The sequence below is a fragment of the Peromyscus leucopus genome, chromosome 8a, assembly GCF_004664715.2.
Source record: "Peromyscus leucopus breed LL Stock chromosome 8a, UCI_PerLeu_2.1, whole genome shotgun sequence".
NCBI classification, from domain to species: Eukaryota; Metazoa; Chordata; class Mammalia; order Rodentia; family Cricetidae; genus Peromyscus; species Peromyscus leucopus.
Genome location: NC_051085.1, coordinates 5,746,641 through 5,766,085, shown reverse-complemented (window position 1 = coordinate 5,766,085; position 19,445 = coordinate 5,746,641). Strand labels below are relative to the sequence as shown.

The window sequence follows — 19,445 nt, the reverse complement described above, 5'->3', positions numbered from 1 at the left end:
GCCTCTATGTCAGTTAAATAGAACATTCAAAATACCATCATGCAAATACTTCAGAATTCCAAAACAAACTATTGTCTTCTGCTCTTTCCTTATCATTTGCTAACAGATACATATTAAATAGACTTCATTTTCTAAGTCTGCTTCCTTGGCTTTTAAAGTAACATACTATTAGTATAAGTAAAGTATAGTAAAAAACTAGAAAGAAAACTAATGTCCTTTAAAATGTAGTATCTCATTAAAACCTTTAGTGAAAACAATGTAATACTATATAGTATTTCTTTGGCAGAGCAAGCACCTGCCATCATGTAAAGTGAATGTTTCTTTCACGGTCTGACAATCTGGAAACCTGGCAACAAAATAGAAGAGGCAAAAAGCGTGAGTTCAAAAACACCCCTAGAAAACAAAACAAAATCCCTGCATTCTACAAAGTACAACTTTTGAAACGTGTTGAGCTGAGTCCACACTCTGGTTGGCGGCACTGGCTACAGTAATCTTTTTCTTGTTTTTTTTAGACACAGTTGCATGTAGCAGGGGCTAACCTTGAACTCCCTTTGTAATCAAGGGTGACTTAAATTCCAGATTCTTTTGCTTCCACCTACCAATTCCAGCTGGTATTGCAGGCCTATACCACCAAGTTCAGGTACAGTGATCTTTCACATTTAGCTACCTCTGTTTTTTATAATTCCCACTCTCTATTTTCTAGAAGTCCTTTTTATGAAATCAGCTTTGCCTCCTTCCATTTTCATTGGTATAAATTGTTTGAAGCTATGGGGCAGAAGAAGCTATTTTCAAAGTTGACTTGTTCCTAACTATGGTGCCTTATAACCATCTTGCCTAGAAACTTCCTGAGTTGGGAGTTCATGAACAATTAATGAACAGCTCTGTCTGTTCTCAGCATCTTTAGCTTCCCCATCTAGTATCTCTCACACCCTCCATCCTTTCTTCATCCCACAGGCTGGTACATGGTATCCATCTTTGTATCTTAGACCTCAGTTCATTTCACCTCAGCCAGTCTGTGAAATGAATACAGCTTTCCTTCTCTTATTTATTATTTCACCTAAGATATTCACTTTTTTCTTTGACTTTTCCTACCCTTTTGAGAGAAAAATATGAGCTAAGAACCTTTTCTTGGAGTTGTAAATCACCAAAGTAAAGAGGGCCAGTGAACTGACTCAGCAGTTAAAGAGAGCCAGTGAGATGACTCAGCAGGTCAAGAGGGTCAGTGGGATGACTCAGCAGGTCAAGAGGGTCAGTGGGATGACTCAGCAGGTCAAGAGGGCCAGTGAGATGACTCAGCAGGTCAAGAGGGTCAGTGGGATGACTCAGCAGGTCAAGAGGGCCAGTGAGATGACTCAGCAGGTCAAGAGGGTCAGTGGGATGACTCAGCAGGTCAAGAGGGTCAGTGGATGACTCAGCAGGTCAAGAGGGCCAGTGAGATGACTCAGCAGGTCAAGAGGGTCAATGGGATGACTCAGCAGGTCAAGAGGGTCAGTGAGATGACTCAGCAGGTCAAGAGGGCCAGTGAGCTGACTCAGCAGGTCAAGAGGGTCAGTGGGATGACTCAGCAGGTCAAGAGGGCCAGTGAGATGACTCAGCAGGTCAAGAGGGTCAGTGGGATGACTCAGCAGGTCAAGAGGGTCAGTGGGATGACTCAGCAGGTCAAGAGGGCCAGTGAGCTGACTCAGCAGGTCAAGAGGGCCAGTGAGCTGACTCAGCAGGTCAAGAGGGTCAGTGGGATGACTCAGCAGGTCAAGAGGGCAGTGAGCTGACTCAGCAGGTCAAGAGGGTCAGTGGGATGACTCAGCAGGTCAAGAGGGTCAGTGGGATGACTCAGCAGGTCAAGAGGGTCAGTGAGCTGACTCAGCAGGTCAAGAGGGTCAGTGAGATGACTCAGCAGGTCAAGAGGGTCAGTGAGATGACTCAGCAGGTCAAGAGGGCCAGTGAGGTGACTCAGCAGGTCAAGAGGGTCAGTGAGGTGACTCAGCAGGTCAAGAGGGTCAGTGGGATGACTCAGCAGGTCAAGAGGTTTGACAGTTTAATCCCCAGGATCCATGAACTAATTCTGTAAAGTTGTCCTCTGGCTTCCACACATGCACCATACATGTACACGTACTCATACACCTATCTTCTACATCATGCACACACACAGTATTAATAAGTAAAAAAAAAATTGGCTCTACATCCCAAATGCTAGAATTAAAAATGTTTGCCGTCTTGCCTGACACTTGATTTGATTTTTTAAATATTTTTTACATTCTTTGAGAAATCCATTTTTTGAGAATTTCTTACAATATATTTTTAGCATGTCTATCCCCCATCCAGTTCTCTTCCCATATCTTCCTTCTTCACCTGCTTACCCACCCAACGTCGGGGTGTGTCCCCTGCCCCACATCAAGTCCAGTTTGTTTTGCTTGATCACTTGTGGGTGTGGGGCCTGGCCTGGAGTATGGTTGACCTACCAGCTTTGAAGGAAGCTAATGCTTCCACTTCCAATAGTTTTCAAATGCCAATCCCTCAGCTAGTGGTGGGATTCTGTGCCCACCTTGCCCACCATCTATGCTAGGATTTTGTCTGGATTACCCATGCCGTCAAAACACCATGTGTTCCTATGTGTGACTTCTCTGTTATATCTGGAAAATACTGTTTCCTTGAAATCATCTTTGTCTGGCTCTTGATAATCTTTCCACCTCCTATTCCCTGAAGTTTCGAGTCTTGAGGGAAGAGTTACGATATATACATCACATTTAGGGCTGAGCACTCCACAGTTGCATATATTCTGTATGCCGACTAGTTGATTGTCTCTATGTTAATTGCCACCTACTACAAGAAGAAGCTTTTCTGATGAGGGTTGGGAAATGTACTGATCTGTGAGTATAGCAATAAGGCATTAGTAGTCATTACAATACTATGCCCTTTTAACAGTGTAATAGTAGTAGGTTCTCCCCTAGGGCCTATGAACTATCTAGCCACAAGTTCTTGACCCTGATAACAGTGCCAGGAATGGGTTCCATCTCATGGAGTGGGTCTTAGAGCCAATCAGAAAGTCAATGGTTACTCACGTAACATTTATATCGCTATCGCGCCAGTCTGCATTTCTCTTCAAGCCAGTTGTTATTGTAACTTACAGGTTTCACAGCTTGGGAGAATGATAAATACTTTTCTCCTCCAGTAGTACATGAGTACCACCCTCTAGCACTATGAAAGCTAAATAAATTGTAAAAGAAAAAAAAATCAAAGCATGGTAATGCATGACTGTAATCCTCATACTTGGGAGGTAGAAGCAGGAGATCATGGGATTAAGGGCATTGTGCATTATATAACAAGTTTGAACAATATAACCATCCTGGTCTGCATGAGACCCTATCTCAAAATTTTAAAATGGAGAGGGGGTGATATTTAAAAATGAAATAATCCCGAAATACAATAAGTGTATATACCCTCATCCTCATCCTTTTACTAAGCCAATATTTAAAGACAATTTAACAAATGCTTGTTTGGTTCCCCACACACAGACTTTATTTAATTTTAAATATTATAAGAGTTTTGTTTTCTAGTCATTCTTTTTTAATTACAAGATGATGGCATTCCTAATGGTATGAAGTAACCAGGCTTTTGTAGGCCACCTCTTTCTAACTTAGTTTTGTTAGAAAGTGTGGCTCGGGCTCCAGACAACTGACATGCAGGTGCACTTGCAAACCATGGTACGTTTGTAATCAGATACCTGCTCTATTCTAACACCATGAAAAAGAACTCCAAAGAGAGTCAGAGGATCAACTGAGGCCACTTTTCATTAATAGCTCGGTTGTAGTGGTATAAATTTTGTTTTAGCATTTCCATCATTTTCTTAACACTATTAGAGTTGGAAACACTCAAGGAAAAAAAAATCACTACCAGCCAAAGTTGGCTTATAGATCCTAAGCCCAGGAGCAGATTTTATTTATTTAGCAATAGTGACTGGGGAGAGAGCCCTTCTGGCAGCTAATGACCTGCTGGAGTTGTGTGCCCAAGGCAAAGCTTAAGGCCGTTAGTCCAACAGGTCATTAGCTGACAATGCCTGACCCCAAGGTCGGTTCTGATGCTGTAACTGTGAAAACATTAAAGTGGGGTTGTTAGAAAGTATGGCTGTGCCAAGGATGATTATTTGTTGCTATTCATACAGTTTTGTCTTTTTTTCATTTCTCTCCTGTGGTCTTGCTGTGTGGCCTAGACTACTCTCAAACTTGCCATCCTCCTGTCTCATCCTCCTAAGTATTGAGATTTTAGATTTATGTCATCCCACCCAGCTGTTTCTCTTTAATTGCCTTTGTTCTGGGGTCACAATAGTCAACAGGAGATTAGGAAGCACCAAACATCATGTAGTACGTACCTGTTTTATAGGGGTGAAGTATGATACAACAAAGCAGAAAAAAGCGTGAAGTGTGAACTTTGGCTTTGGGTTTGTTGTTGCTGCTGCTGTTGTTTAAGGCAGGGTCTCAAGTGCTGGGATTATAGTATATAATCCCAGTTTATGCAGTATATCTGACCCTGTGGATCAGATCCAAGGCTTTGCCCAATGTGGTGGTATATGTTTTTAATTCCAGCACTTTGGTGGCAGAAGCAGACAAATCTTCAGTTTGAGGCCAGCCAGAGCTACATAATAGAGACCCAGTCTTTAAAAACAAAACATGGTGGCACACTTCTTTAATCCCAGCACCCAAAGGCAGGTGGATCTCTGAGTTTTTGGCCAGCCTGGTCTACAGAGTTGAGTTCCAGGAAAGTCAGGGCTACACAGAAAATCCCTATCTTGAAAAACAAACAAACAAACAAACAAAATCAACAGCAACAGCAGCAGCAGCAGCAGCGAAGGGCTTCCTACTTGCTAGGTGAGCACTAGACAACTGAGCTCGATCCTCAGCTCAAGCTGTGTTCCCTTTCTCTTACCCCACCCATCCTTCTCTTCCTCTCTTTATTCTCCTTCATTTCTTCAATTAGCTGTTTAACCCTCTCAGAATTTGAAGTTCAAGTCAGCCATCTTTTTCTGCAGACTACTTATCAATCCTGGGATTTGTAGCACCTTAACTATTAACTCGTAAGTAGTGGACTAAACATTCTACTACAGTACCAAGGAGACTTCATAGAGAACTAAACATTCTACTACAGTATCAAGGAGACTTCGTAGAGAACTTTAGGAAAGTAGTTAATAAGCAAGCGCAGTTTTTGTTTTCAGTTGTTGTTTTATCTATAAAGGCAAGGCAACGTCATGTCTGTCTTCTGGATTCTCGACAGTTCTGATACTCTAATTCTGAGAGTTGTAGGAAAGAGTCAAAACTGGCAATGTAGAGCTTGATCCTGGCATGGAGATGGCATAGTATGTGAATACAACCAAACACTCAAGTTAATAAAGTCAGTCATACTTAGAGAACCCAAAGTCTTTCAGATATGTCCCAGATGTGAAGAATTTCAAACATATTACAGGATTCTAACAACAGTGCAGTTCATTGAGTTTACTCTTCCCGGTAGGTGAGTGTGGAGAAACTTAAGTGACTTCATTGTCTGAATACTTTAAAATACATATGGTAATAGGCAAATATAAATTTCTGAGATGATGATGCAGCAAAGTGATAACTTCAGATTTATTTGTGAAATAGTTAGGATTTCATGCAACTAATTCACATATTAGAGCGGTGTTTGCACACAATAAAATATTTTATGTGCATTATGCTAAGCAGTGAAGATATAATTTAAAAGCCATTTTGGTCTCTCAAGCCATTGTCCACTCTCATGCTGAGAAAGTATTTTCTGTTGTTTTTAACAAAATCTTAATCATTTGATTTTACCAATAAAGACTCGGGAGCCAGATGTTGGGGTAAAAGCCTACTAGCTCAGAGAGGCAGAGAAAGCACCCAGCTGACCTTCCTCCTCAGCCAGCATCCCAGAAGCCTCCTCTTCCTCCTATGCCATCTCAAACAAGACTCTTCGAATTGAATGTTCCTCCCTTTCACTTCCTGTGTGTCTCTCTATCCATGCTCTTAGCTCCCATAATAATCCTATGCTCACTTCCTGTCAACTGGTTGCTTGCTCCGCCTCTTGACCTGTGGTTGACTTTATTTAATCCTATTTACAATATTCAAGCAGAAAGCTCTTGGATTAAAGATGTGTGCTAGGGCTGAGCCACACCACAACTAGAAACAGGTTTTTCCAGTAACTAACACAGTCTCAGGGTTCACAGTGATCACATGTCCTGCAACAGTGTTCCTCTGCGTTGGTCCTTTGGCCACTGCCTGTTTGCGTCCCTTATCATCACTCCCTAGTAAACTATGTTGACATTATGGGTGGGAAGAGGGAAGCAGATTATAAATGGCATGTGGGCACACACTTGCAGTCCCAGTACTTGAGAACTGGGTTTGGGGAGCACAGAGCCAGAGTACATGTTTAGACAACATGACACTGATGTGGACATACAGTTTGGACCAAGATGGCTAATGGTGGGCATCTTGGGAAGCTATGAATCAGGAAAAGATGGCTGACACCTGCTTTCCAGGGAACCTTAAGGCAAGCAGTGACAGCGTCTGTTATGTAACGATGGCAGAATGACACTTTTCTGTGGGCTTTGTATAGATGTGGCCATGAGGCCAGAGGTGTGAGCCCTTGCTTTTGCCTTCACCAGTCTGTGTGTGTGTCTGTGTGTGGTCTTCATGTACTACCATGTGCCTGCAAGTCTGCCTAATGGTCTGTGTGAATAAAGTGTGTCTTTTCTGTTCGTGAATCCTCATCTCTTCAACCTCCTCAACTCCAGTGACCTTCCTGCTTTTGTAGTTTGGGAGCTTAGAAGCTAGTCTGGCCTACAGGTCTGCTCCAGACCAGCCAAGCCAATGGATTGCATAGCAAAATCCTGTTTCAACAAACAAAATAAAACAAAAACAAACAAACAATAAAAAGCCAATTGTAATAGAGGATATGTATGGCTTAGCCTGCACAGGATGCTGTGTTCAATCTACCACTCCTCCAAGAAAATGCTTATTGTGTATCTCAATAGTCTGAAGAGTTTCTGACCACAGACTAGCCCAGAGTATGATGCAACCAGCCCCAAACTTCTACCATGTCATTTTCTTTGACATGGAAGGGAGAATTCCCTAATTTTTGGAGTACAGTCCGAGAAGAACACACTGTTGGAGTTCTTGAATCCTAGGTTTTTGAAGAGCTGTACAGGTGTCTGGGAAAAATACAGGTATAGTTTTGGACAAGCTGTGTGGATTTTAGTGTACAAATCGTGCTTGTATTTCCAGACCTCCTTTTACTGTACAAACCTAGGACTCTTGTGGAATTGCAAATGTCTGCCTTCCAGTGTGGCCCAATTAGAAAGGGAACTAACAACTGAGCTGTGTAAGTGCACACAGGATGTATGTGTAGGCCTTATTGTGAGGTTGCACTTTTAAAAACGTTGAAAGCAACGTGTGCAAGGCCGCACTCCGCCATCTTTCAGCGGCCACCTTGAGAATCCCTGGGTGAGACACTGTAAGCAACATGGATATTGTCAGCCCCGTTAAAGAAAACAGGCAAATCACTGAAATAGTAGTCACATTCTTTTCAAGTTCAGCCTAACTGTGACAGTGCCCGGAGGATACAAAGCGCTGAGTGTGGCATCCCAGCTACAGTGGACTCCATCTTCAGCAGTTCCCGTGTTGGAGAAGTGGAGAGTAGAACGGAGACAGTGACTGCCATCACGGTGTCGGAACTGCCTCGTTTTCTTTTGTAGTATTTCAAGTCTCAGCACCTGTTCTAGCCAGACAACTTTTCCACGAGCATCTCATTTTTCCCTTTTTTACACAAATTTTTAAGGTTTTAAAATTATCTGCATTTTTTCAGGAGACAATTTGGCATTTAAATTGGTGATTACTTGGCTTTGGTCAGTGGTAAATAATCAGTGGTCAATGGCAAAAAATTACCTTTATTCAAAAAGTAGCAATTTTTTTGGATTGCTTTTTTTTTGTTTTTTTTTTTAAGATTTTAGCTAACAAACTAGCTGTGTTTACAGTTGTTAATTTTTAAATGCAGCTGGAGGTGGTGGCTCATATCTGTAAAAGCTTGATACAGGACAATTGTCACAAGTTTGAAGCCATCCTGTGCTACAAAGTCATGAGACCCTATCTCAGACAAAATAGAAACTACAGTTGTGAATGCAGATCTGATGTAAATGTAGACACGTCTGAACATGGAGCTGGTTGTTGGTAATCCTAGATAGGTAAAATGAGACCCAGAGAAATTACCTGGATGAGCTGAGGGCTTAAAGCACATCTGTGTGTATCTGTCTTAGTGATCTAGACAAAGGATGTGTCCGTTGAATATATTACAGAGTATGTCAGATGTGATAAAGTTGCATATTAGAATTCATTTAAGCATGGCCCCTGACCACTCCCTTATGAGGGAAAGGTTTTTATTGTGAATAAGAGAGAAACTATCCAGAGACATCTAGAAGAATCCAAAGCAGAGAGAAGGAAATAGCCTGGGCATGGCCATGCCTGTCTGTGGAGGGACTGAAGAGTGGAGATGATCAGAAAGCAGGAGATAGAGAATGAGCGTAGGGAGAGAGAACAGCAAGGGTAGCTGAGCTCTCAGGAGGATGCGTAGTTATAGGAGGACCGGGTCAGGAGGCTAGGGTGGACTTTGAATGTCTAACAAGTGCTTGTAAGTAGAGACTGAGGGAGCCTGGAGGTCACAGGAGTTTTGGTGTGCTGATAGCCACCCCAGGTAGCCATAGGTCCCTTCTGCCAGACATAAGGGAAATGACTCCTTTTGGTGGGTGGGAACCAGTTTCACAAGTTCCTGAGGCTTTGATAAAACTTCCAGCAGTCCTACAGTCCAGCTTGAGCTCATTTCTGGATGTATGGGCTTCCTGAGACCGAACAGTCCCACAGTGGTGTTTGAACCACAAACCTCTTTAAGGATGCCACTTAGTTAAAGGAATTTTTAAGTTTTTATTTACTTGGGGGGTCTCGGAGGACATGTACCACTGTGTACATGACTTCCACACTGTGTGCATGACGTCCACACATGTACGAATGTGTGGAAGGACAACTTACTTGCAGGGTCATTTCTCCCCTTATGTTATTGAACTTGAGGGTCACAGTCTGTGCTACAATACAGGTCCAGCTACCTATCTTCAATAAGCCAAATTAAAAGAAGACAGCAAAAAAAGGGAGATTTATTTAGTGACCACATTGGGAAGAGGGAAAAACGAGATCAAGCAAACACCCCAAGTCCATCTTCTGGAGTTGTGATCAAAGTTTAAACAGAGAGCCAAAGACATGACCATCTAGACAGTCACAGTGAAGGTGTGATCCTGCCCACCCTTAACCCACCGTTGTCTGGGCTTCCATCTGTCCTGTAAGATAGACAAACCACCATCTCTCCTGTAAGGTGGTCTGGCAAGTCATTGGAACTGTGGAAAATCTCTTTCTGGGAGACAGGTTCCTCCTCTGGCCTTTTTCTTCTTCCAGCCTGAAATACCTGGGTAGATTCTCATTTCTGTGGGGCCCATTGTTTGAGAGACTGAATTCTCTCTCATTCTCTCTCTCTCTCTCTCTCTCTCTCTCTCTCTCTCTCTCTCTCTCTCTCTCTCTCTTTCATTCTCTCTCTCTTTCATTCTCTCTCTCTCTGTCTCTCTCTGTCTCTCTCTGTCTCTCTCTCCCTCTCTCTCTCTCTCTCTCTCTCTCTCTCTCTCTCTCTCTCTCTCTCTCTCTCTCTCTCTACTGTGTAGCCCTGGCTGTCCTGAAATTAATTGTGTAGACCAGCTACCCTCATACTCAGAGATCCACCTGCCTCCTCCTCAGTGCTAGAATTAAAGGCGTGGTGGTGCATGTTGGCCACACAAGCATCTCATCTGCCAAGCTGGTTACACTTGCACCCTATGGACATTCAGGATTGAAATCAGGCTGTCAGGCTTGGTGGCAAGCACCTTTGCCCATGAGCCTTCTTGCTGATCCTTATTAAAGGAATTGTGACTTAATGAGACTAGTTTTTTAGTACAGTGCCAGCCATATTGTAAGTTATCAACAAGCATTTATGCAGCGAGTACACTAGCTGATACAGAATGGAATCTCAGCACTTTGTACTCTATCTTCTTGAGCTTATGGGTCTATTTCAAGTTGTATATATTATGATTTTGTACTGTCATTTAGTTAACTGAAGTTTTCCAAAACCCATGTCACCAGTAGTTTATTAAGCATTGCATCAGCTGCTCTAAATTAAAGGTGAAGATTATCAATTTGCAGCGTTTTTGCTGCACCTGTCCTGATGGCCGTGCCATCTTTCCCTGCTGTCCCTCCTTAGCCAGAACTTAGCTCAGCAGAACAGATTGTCGCCCTCCCACAGAAACACAAGGCCTTCCTTCCACGCCTGGCAGCGTTGAAAAGCCTGCCTTCACACAGCCTTCCTCCAGAACTTCTGGTTAGTGCTGTGTTTGGTGTGTAGAGCTTTCCTCGGTGACTTCAGGAAGCCTGGTCCTGGTCTGGGGATGGCGTGGACAGCCTTCTTTCAGAGACTGCAGCATGGCTAGATCAAAGCCACTCATTTATAGTAATCATGCAGAATGGGGCTGGCTCAGCTGGGCTCTCCGTGCCCAGCTGGTGGCTGAGTAGACTGCACCCCTAATTTGGCCATAGTTACCGCTGCCTGCCAGCCTGGAAGCTCTAGCTGAGCACTGGGGACTGAATCCACCTGAAACAAGACAAGGTGTTTGAACCCAGTTTGTAAATGGTAAAGGCCCTTACAGACACTAATGGTATCATCAGTCTCTATGGGAGAAAGCTACACTTACCCAGGCCCTCGCAGCCTCACGCTGGAATGCGCGTCTTCCCACCTTTTGCTTAGTCTCTCACACGCCCTGTGCTTCATTTGTGCTGAGAGAACTAAGAACGATCCCCACTGCTCTGATACCCTAAGCTTCCTCTAATTCTATCGCTATTCCTTTCCTTTTCTCTTTTTAAGATGTGTTTATTTTTATTTTCTGTGTACCACATGTGTGCCTGGCACCCTCAGAGGCCTGAAGAGGTTGTTGGATCCCCTGGAGCAGGAGTTACAGATGGTTGTAAATTGCCATGTGGGTGCTGGGAGCCAAATCTAGATCCTCTGCAAGAACCACGAGTCCTTTTAACCACTGAGCTGTCTCTCTAGTCCGTCCTTCGTCCGTCCGTCCGTCCGTCCCCCCCCCCCCCCGTAATTCTATATTTTCCTGATAATATGAATGGCCTGTATTTATGCTAAAACCATATTTTGTTTTTCTTAAAATGTTTAAAAGCCAGGCCAGAGCACAGTTTTAATCTCAGCCCTCAGGAGGCAGAGGCAAGTGGATGTCTATGAGTTCAAGGCCAGCCTGGTCTATGTAGAGAGTTTCAGGACTGCCAGGGCTACATAGAAGCTGTCTTAAAAAAAAAAAAAAAAAAAAAAAAAAGGATATGACAGTTTCCTGGTGTTTTGTTTCTAAGTCCCCTAAGATGACCTTCAACTTTGGCCTTTTGCATCAGCTCAACCCCTTGAGCCCTACAGCCGCCACACAAGTTTATAGTCATCTTTCCCCTAAAGATTTAGTTATAGTTTGCTTTAGCTTTTAATCCACACTGGTCTGGTACACTGACTAAACATCCCTGGCATTCTTGAATTGAGTCCATCTGTCAGTTGCTGGCTGACGGGACTCCTGAATCACGTTTATTGAGAAAGGCATGGCTTGTCCACACAGAATACTTAGCAGCACTTACTGATCTTATTTTGGCTAGTCTAGAGACTACTGACTGACAATATCCTGTAAATCAGTTGTGGATGTAACTCAGTTGGAGCCCCTCGGAGAATAAAAACAGAATATGCTGGCCCTCTCCCAAGGGGGAAAACTTACTGTTTTACCCAGTCCCAAAAGCAGCATAATGAAAAGGGGGTGGGATTATAATATGTGATCTGTTTAAGCAGTTGTAAATTTAGCCATTTTAAATATGAGTGATTTAGAAAGACTGGAAATTTTTAATTAAAAATTTTCTAGTCTCTCACTTTTACATTATCATTTTCCCTTTTTCTCTTTTCCTTTCAGACTTTTTCTTTGTGTATAAAACGCAAACAGACTGGCCTCATTATGCATTAAAAACACCTATCAGATTATTCTGTTTTATCGCCAGCCTTTTTTGATTATGAATATTTTACAGACATCTTTACATAGTGATACAAGAACCCTTTTTCCTAGGGGAGAGGCTGTTGCTTTTCTCTTACCACTATCTACTTTCTCAATTTCCATTCTTTGTGGAGACAGTTTATTAGAGTTTTCAGGACTCAGCATTGTTTCTTTTGCTTTGGTTTGGTTTGGGTTTTCCTCGAGATGCCCAGGGCCTTGCATCTACTAAGCGAGCACCGCACCACGAAGCTCCGGGCCCAGTCCCAGCCCCAGTCCCAGCCATGGCATCCTTCCTTGACTCAACTACAGCTTCTGTCTGCTGCCCACTATCAAGGTAGGCCATGAGTCATAATAGTTCCCAGTGGAAATGGTTTTATTGTCATTCTTCATGCCTTAGAACCAAGAGAGATGCGTCCAGAAAATTCCACAGAGAAGGGAATCAGAATGTCAGATGAATCTGGTGGTGTGGCCTACAGTCCCAGCTACTCAGGAAGCTGAAGCAGGAGGATCACAGTTTCAAGGCCTGCCTGGGCCAGAGTGAGTTCAAGAGCAGCCTGGGCAGCTTAGTGAAACTCTTCCTCGAGATAAAGTGGAAGGAAGGCTCAAACGTAGCTCATGGTAGAGTGTCCTACATAAATGAAGCCCTGGGTCAGTCCCCAGTAGCAGCAAAAAGAGAAGAAGAAAACCACAGAGGGTAAGGTCCATGACAGGCTGGTAGACAAAAGTATAGCATAGGAACAAACCCTGAACAAGGACGGTCCCACTCAGCATGCTGATATGGGACGAGGCGACTGCATGGAGCCACACCACCAGAAAAAGAGCTACAGGCCCTCAGGACTCTAAGAATGGAAGAACTAGTCCTTTCCAGGTAGAGCTCACCCCTAATGGTATGCAGTGGGAAGTGGTCCACCTTGAAGTTATATACATACAACATTATAGAAACTTGGCAGGTCACATTTATATATTTAGGGGAGAGAGTGAGAATATTCTAAGAAAAAGAGGTCATGAATTTGAGAGAGAGCATGGAGGTACATGGGAGGGCTGAAGAGAAGAAAGGGAAGGAGGGAGGGGATGATGTAACTATATTACAGTTTCAAAAATAAAAAATTATAAAAGTAAAATAAAATTTAAACCCTCAAAAATATACAGTGTAGAGGAGAGGATGTTTTTAAAAATATGTATGTAGTAATCAAATTAGGAGGTATTCCTTCCATGTTCATATATAAAAGTTTTTCCCTGTTTATTTGCTGTTATGGTTTAAGTCAGCAATGTCCCCAAGCATCATGGAGACACTTGGCCTTTGGCTGGTGGCATTAATTTGGGACATTTTGGAAACCTGAAGAAGTGGGGCCTAGCTAAAGGAAGTAGGGATTTGGTTAGCTCTTGCGGGTCTGCTCTCGCTGGCTGCTTCCTGACGACGGTGGCATAAACGCTCTCCTGCCATGTGTCCCACAGCCATGGTTCCTTCTTGTGAACTAGACCGTCTGCGGCCACGAGCCCCAGCTCTCCCCTTCCTGAGGCTGTTACTGTCAAGGATTTTGCCTCACAGCGGTGTGAAAGCCTGCTGGTGTCCTGCCTAATTACAAATTCTGAGTTTGGCTTTTTCCCCTCCTTTGGTTTTTCCAGACAGGATTTCTCTGTGTAGCCCTGACTGTCCTGGAACTCAACTCTGTAGACCAGGCTGGCCTCAAACTCAGAGATCTGCCTTTCAACTGCTAGGATTAAAGGCATGTGCCACTACACCTGGCTGAGATTCGTATTTCTGGTAGAATTTTCAAGCTACAGAGAACCCTCACAAACCCTCTTCTGAACCCCTCCTTCATCTTACATTTTAAGGAAACCAGAAGTAGAATTGATCCACCTTAAGTCTCACAACAGAAATCCGTGGCCAGCCCTGGACCAGAACGAGGATGTTCTCACCCTTGGTGTCTGCTCTGTTCTCTTCCCCTTGGGCTGCCAGGGGCTCCACTTGAGACACTTTGCTTTTCCCTGGATCTGAAGAAGAAGCTCCCTGAATATTTCTCAAGGTTGTTCTTGTCTGGAGCACCAGGGAGCCTGGAGAGGAAGTCTTAGAAGGTCTGGAGTTGAGGTCCTAGATTCCCCTCCGGGTGCCATTATCTTCACTAGCTCTTAACACCGTGTTTAATTATGCACACATAACACACACCCCTCTAACATTACTTTAAATCACACCCCGAGTGCGCATGTGGTGGTCAGAGGACCACTGTGGGATCACTGACTTCCTTCCCACCGCGTGGGTCTTGGGGATTGAACTTCCTGGCAGCCTGGCAGCTCTGCACACCGAGCCACTCCTGACAGCCCGCCACAAGCACCTTGGATGGGAAGTTATTTCCCAAGAACCTGAAGTTGGGGTGGAAGAGATGGCCCAGTGGTTAAGACCGTTCATTGTTCTTGCAGGGGATCTGAATTTGGTCCCGCACCCACATCAGGCAACTGTGAGCTGCTTGTAACTCCAGTCCCAGGAGACCCTCTTCTGGCTCCATGGACACATGTAAGCATGTGGTGCGCATACAGACGAGCAAGCACACACGTGCTCATAAATAAAATGGGGTTTGGTTTGAGGTTTGGTGTTTTTTGGTTTTTTGGTTTTTTTTTTTTTTTAAGAGTCTGAACCAGGCATGCCTATAATTCCAGCACTCCAAAGGCAGAGACAGGAAGATCTCTTTAAGTTCAAGGCCAGCCTAGCCCACATAGTGAGTTCCAACCAGTACTGGAACAAACAAATGTTAAATGAATTTACTGCATTATGAATGAGTTCTTTATATAAATATTTGCAGTTTTAAAGCAGGTTGAAAATTAAATTCATTTTTCTTTGTTATGATTATTTAAATGAACATTCCAGGCTATGAAAAGACATTTTACATGTACAGTGGACACGTTAGCCTAGGATACAGTCAACTCCTTTAGGCTGTTCCGGTTTTTCATGCTATCCCTTTTGTTTCTCTTTTCTGGTTGCCATAGCTAGAGGTATATGTTCAGATACAGCCAGCTATAAGTATAGTTCATTAGTCAACTATGAACATAACAATTGTGTTAAGAGAAAAGAGTCAGAACAACATGCTTTTGTTGCTTTTGCCTCGTCTGGAATTTCAGGGGGAAATTTCAGGTCATCCAGAGCCAGATCTGCTGTTAAAAGCTCATGCCATCATTTCCACAAGTCCACGCTGGACTTTCTCTGGTAAATCCCTCTTCATGTTACCAGTGCTACTCTCAAGCTCCGACTGTTTCAGAACCATGGCATCTCTTAGCGAATGATTGATCTGTATTATGTGTCCAGCCATCAAGGAGATCTTGGGATGTTGCTTGTATAAACTGTAATCCAATCTGATGCTGTGTGTTTAGTTACAGTCTTTCCTAGACCTATTGGCGATATTCAATCCTTCTGGATTTGGGAATAGGGCTTATCTGATACTTTCAGGGGAAAAACATCCATTCATTTTTCTCTGTTCCCCACTTAAATAACTCAGCACATCTGGTAGTATTGTAGGATCATTGTGCTTCCAGTTCCTCTGTAGCTTATATAGCTATAATATTCCTTAAGTATTTAGTTTCCTAAAGGACAATGTGGTTTGAAGAAGAGGGGGAGACTGTGGGTCTCACAAATTAGCTTGAGTGCAGAGATAGAAAAAAAAAAACTGCCTTTAATCAGCAAAATTTCCATATCAGTAGCAGTATGCAGTATGAATGTAAATAGAGCTAAATGTTCATGTGTTAAAATTTTAAAGCAAGTCTTCAAATCGATGTCACTTGCCTCTAAGAAAATGCTTATTAAATACGAGGTATCTGAAATTAAAGTATCTTCATGTTTGAGTGTGTATCCCTTGGCTTACTTCAATTACAGCTATGATAAAAGCTGAAACCAAATCCTTTAATTCAATCAGAACTGAGCTGAATTTTAGGAAGCCAAGAGTAGAAACCAGATACAGGCTGCTGTAGCATAGGAAGTTAAATAGACCAGTGTGAAGACCGGGGAGGAGAGGGTGGGGCAGCCTTGAAGAACTGTTTGAAATGGCTGCATTGAACATCACCAGTTATCCAGCTATGTGAGCATCTTGAATGAAGATGCTTCATGTGAACACTTACAAAGAGACCACTTCCTGTTTTCTGCTTGATTCACAAACAGGTTCAACACCTCTGATTTGCTTAGGTTTGTTTCTTTGTTTATTTTCTTGTAGTTGGCCAAATAATAAATTTGCTCTCAATATTTAGAGTTCTGTCAAAATTTTCAGTGTTTGTGGTATATTTGACCCAGGGTCCTATACAAATACACCCATAGTGCATTTTTTATTGTTGTTGGTGTGCCAGGCCCAGACTTAGTAAGCTCCGGGACCTTAGCACACCTGACTCCAGGATGGCAGTACCGTTGTTCAGGTTGTAAACTGAACACATAGACGGCACCACCTGCCAAAACTGAAACGAGGGCCTGACCCACGCAAGTCCAGAGTTGTGAAAGTCTCTGAATCCACCAACCTTGCTATTGGCTTCTGTGGTTGTGCTCCGGCTGCCTGTTCTTGGTAACTGAGTATGCCAACTGAGGACTTGATTTTTGTGCTTAAAAGCATACCCTGAGAAAGGCTTGGGGCTTTCAGGAATCCCAGACATTCCGTGTAGTCACCAGCCGACTAATGAAAACTTTCTATTGTCTTAAACCCGTGTCCAGGCGTCTTCTCTGGTAAATACTCCACAACAGTTGGGTTTTTCTGAGAACAGGGTCTTTCTCATAGCGCCGGCCATTTTGTAATTTGGACTACACATAGTCCAGGATGGCCTTGAACTCACAGAGATCTGCCCGCTTTGCCTGGGGAGTGCCACGTCCCGCTCCGTGTGTTTTAAGTGCAGTAGAACAGACATGTAAAAGGGGAGCCGTTTTCTTACTGTTGTGTGTTCTCTCAGAATTAAGTATGAGAATTAGCATTGTAATGGTTCCCAGAATAGGCTACTGGAAAAGTATCCACTTGACAGAAATAAACATCCAGAAAAGAAATTGAGCTAATAGTCCATTCATTATGTGAAATTTAAAATTAGGTTCAAAATGGTAGCTACTGGATTTTCATGTTTATTGGTGAAATGCTATGCTTATAAGATTTTCTTTTTGCTTGAATTATGACGAGAAAAAAGTTGGATCACAGCCTTAATGTCCAGGTGGGCAATCCATTTGCCAGAATCTTTGCACATAACTCCAGTTTTTTTGTCAAACACAAATCCTGCATCATGACCAAGCCTCCTGAAGTTTAAAAAAAAAAAAAAAAAAAAGAGCTACACATTTGAATTGTTCTTTCAATTTTTTTTTCTTCTTGTCTTTTAGGTTGTGGAACTTTTAACAAGTGCTCTTAAGGACTTGGTACACGGAGTATACCAGGAAAACTCTACTTCGGCCAAGGTACAGAATTGCAGGCTTGTTGTCAAGTGTTAGGTAAAAGTGCTGCTGCAGAGCCAGGGGCAGACAACAAACATTTCATTCTTGTTTCATGTTTAAACTCTGTGATTTTTTTGGGGGGGGGGGGGGGTTAGTGTTTTGGCTACAAATTCATGGCCATACGCTCGGTACATGGCAGCTTTAGCCAATTAGTGCAACCTCCTCTCCTCTGGCTGGAACCCCAATCTGTTCAGTCTGCAGCAGCCGGGCGACACCAGGGCACTGCTGGCTGGCAGGTAGCAGTCGGAAGGGCAGCTGGCAGGAAGGAGCGTTTGTGCGGAGGGGCTGGGCCCAGAGAAAGAAGGCCCTGTGTCTGTGCGCTCCGGCTTGGCTGGCAGGAAGGGCGGGCAGGAGAGCAAAGCGGCTTTCTATCCAAGGTCCAGAATTTACCGCGTTATTAGACTCTCTGTGATAGAAACTAGGACCATTGCACACTTGGATTGTTTTGATTAATTTTATAGGTTCAGAATTAGGGCTTTTTGACTCACTTAACAGGTCATCTCAAGAAAGGTTAGGTTTTATTTCCTTGAAATGCAGTTACTTCATTTCAGTGGGAATTAGATATGAGGTGCATGCTCCGTTGCCCGGCACCGTCATTTACTGTGATACCTGCTGTTAGAAGGGAGTCCTCTCAATGGCTCGTTATTCTAACGTCCTTAACGCCTGTGTTAGCAGATTTCACTCACTGCAAACTAGAAAAAAATACATGTGTGTGCACATCCTAAGCATTAACACGTCCACTTGAAAAAAAATAAAGTCAGATTTTACTAGAAGTGAAACAGGGCATGAGCAACTTAGATTTAAAAGACGTTTTTTTAATCTGAAGTAACGAACTCTGGAAAGTTACAACAGTGGTTAGTAAATGTGAAGAAGTTTGTACCGTGGGCATTGCTAGCATTTGATTCAGGGGAGCACTATCCCCAAGAGGCATAGCTGACCTCACCTAAGCAGCATGTGGGTGTGTGGGGACCTCACAAGATGTAGAGCACAGCGAGCCTCTTTGCAAGGTTTTTCAAAGACAAGAGTGGCGCTCTGTCTGTGACTGAAGGGTGATAGCAAATGATCTGGCCTACTCAACGGAAGTGTGAAGATGATGGCAGCTAAGCAAGTGACCTTTTAAATGATTTGCCTGCTTCTTCATTTGATCTGAGAGAGAGAGAGAGAGAGAGAGAGAGAGAGAGAGAGAGAGAGAGAGAGAGAGAGAGAGAGAAGATGGAAATGTAGAAAAGGTTGAATGATCTTTCAAGGTTACACAACTTACTGCCAAGGATTGGAACTGCAGCGCTCTGCTCTTAGCCTCGCTCTCTACCCCACTCTGCCTTAACCAACCCTGATTTGACAGCTTCCATAGGCCTTACCTAAGGTCTCACCAAATCATCTCTACAGTGACCTGTTGATGCGGTTAGACGTTGTTCTCGCCTGGCATGTTTCAGAGGCACTCAACTCAATCCCATATAAGGTATTCATTAGTTACTAATCTCTGTCCATTTTGTTTTTTAGGGTGTTTACTTGTTGAGACAAAATGTCTTGATAAGTTTGGCTGGACTCAAAACAGTCTGCCATGAATTCAAGGCTAACCTGAACTACATAATACCATCTAGGCCTGAGATATAAAGTGGGACTGCCTCAGAGAGACAAAAGCAAGTGTACCCAGTGTAATCCTCCTGCCTCTGCCTTCCTTAGCCTTCCCCTGCCCCCCTGAGGTCATAGGTGTGCCACACTCACTTGAGATCTTGAAGTGAGCGTTGCTGTTGGTCTGGTGAATTTACCCACTCCTCTGCCTGTGCGCTGTGGTTGCCCGCTTCACTAGTGATCGTGGGAACAGTTGTTAGTACTCTGTCAGACAGACAGCAGCAGCAGTTTCACAGGACATCC

At 43.4% G+C, this 19,445-nt stretch overlaps 1 protein-coding gene across 2 annotated transcripts in view; it reads left to right on the top strand.

Annotated features, from left to right (window-relative positions):
- The window catches only part of Pdss2 (decaprenyl diphosphate synthase subunit 2), a 229,523-nt gene that overhangs the window by 128,858 nt on the left and 81,220 nt on the right, over positions 1–19,445 (top strand). For both annotated transcript variants that reach the window (XM_028894931.2, XM_028894930.2), the window contains exon 4: positions 17,460–17,534. In XM_028894931.2, the coding sequence (XP_028750764.1) occupies positions 17,460–17,534 (75 nt within the window). The remainder of the gene's footprint in view (positions 1–17,459; positions 17,535–19,445) is intronic.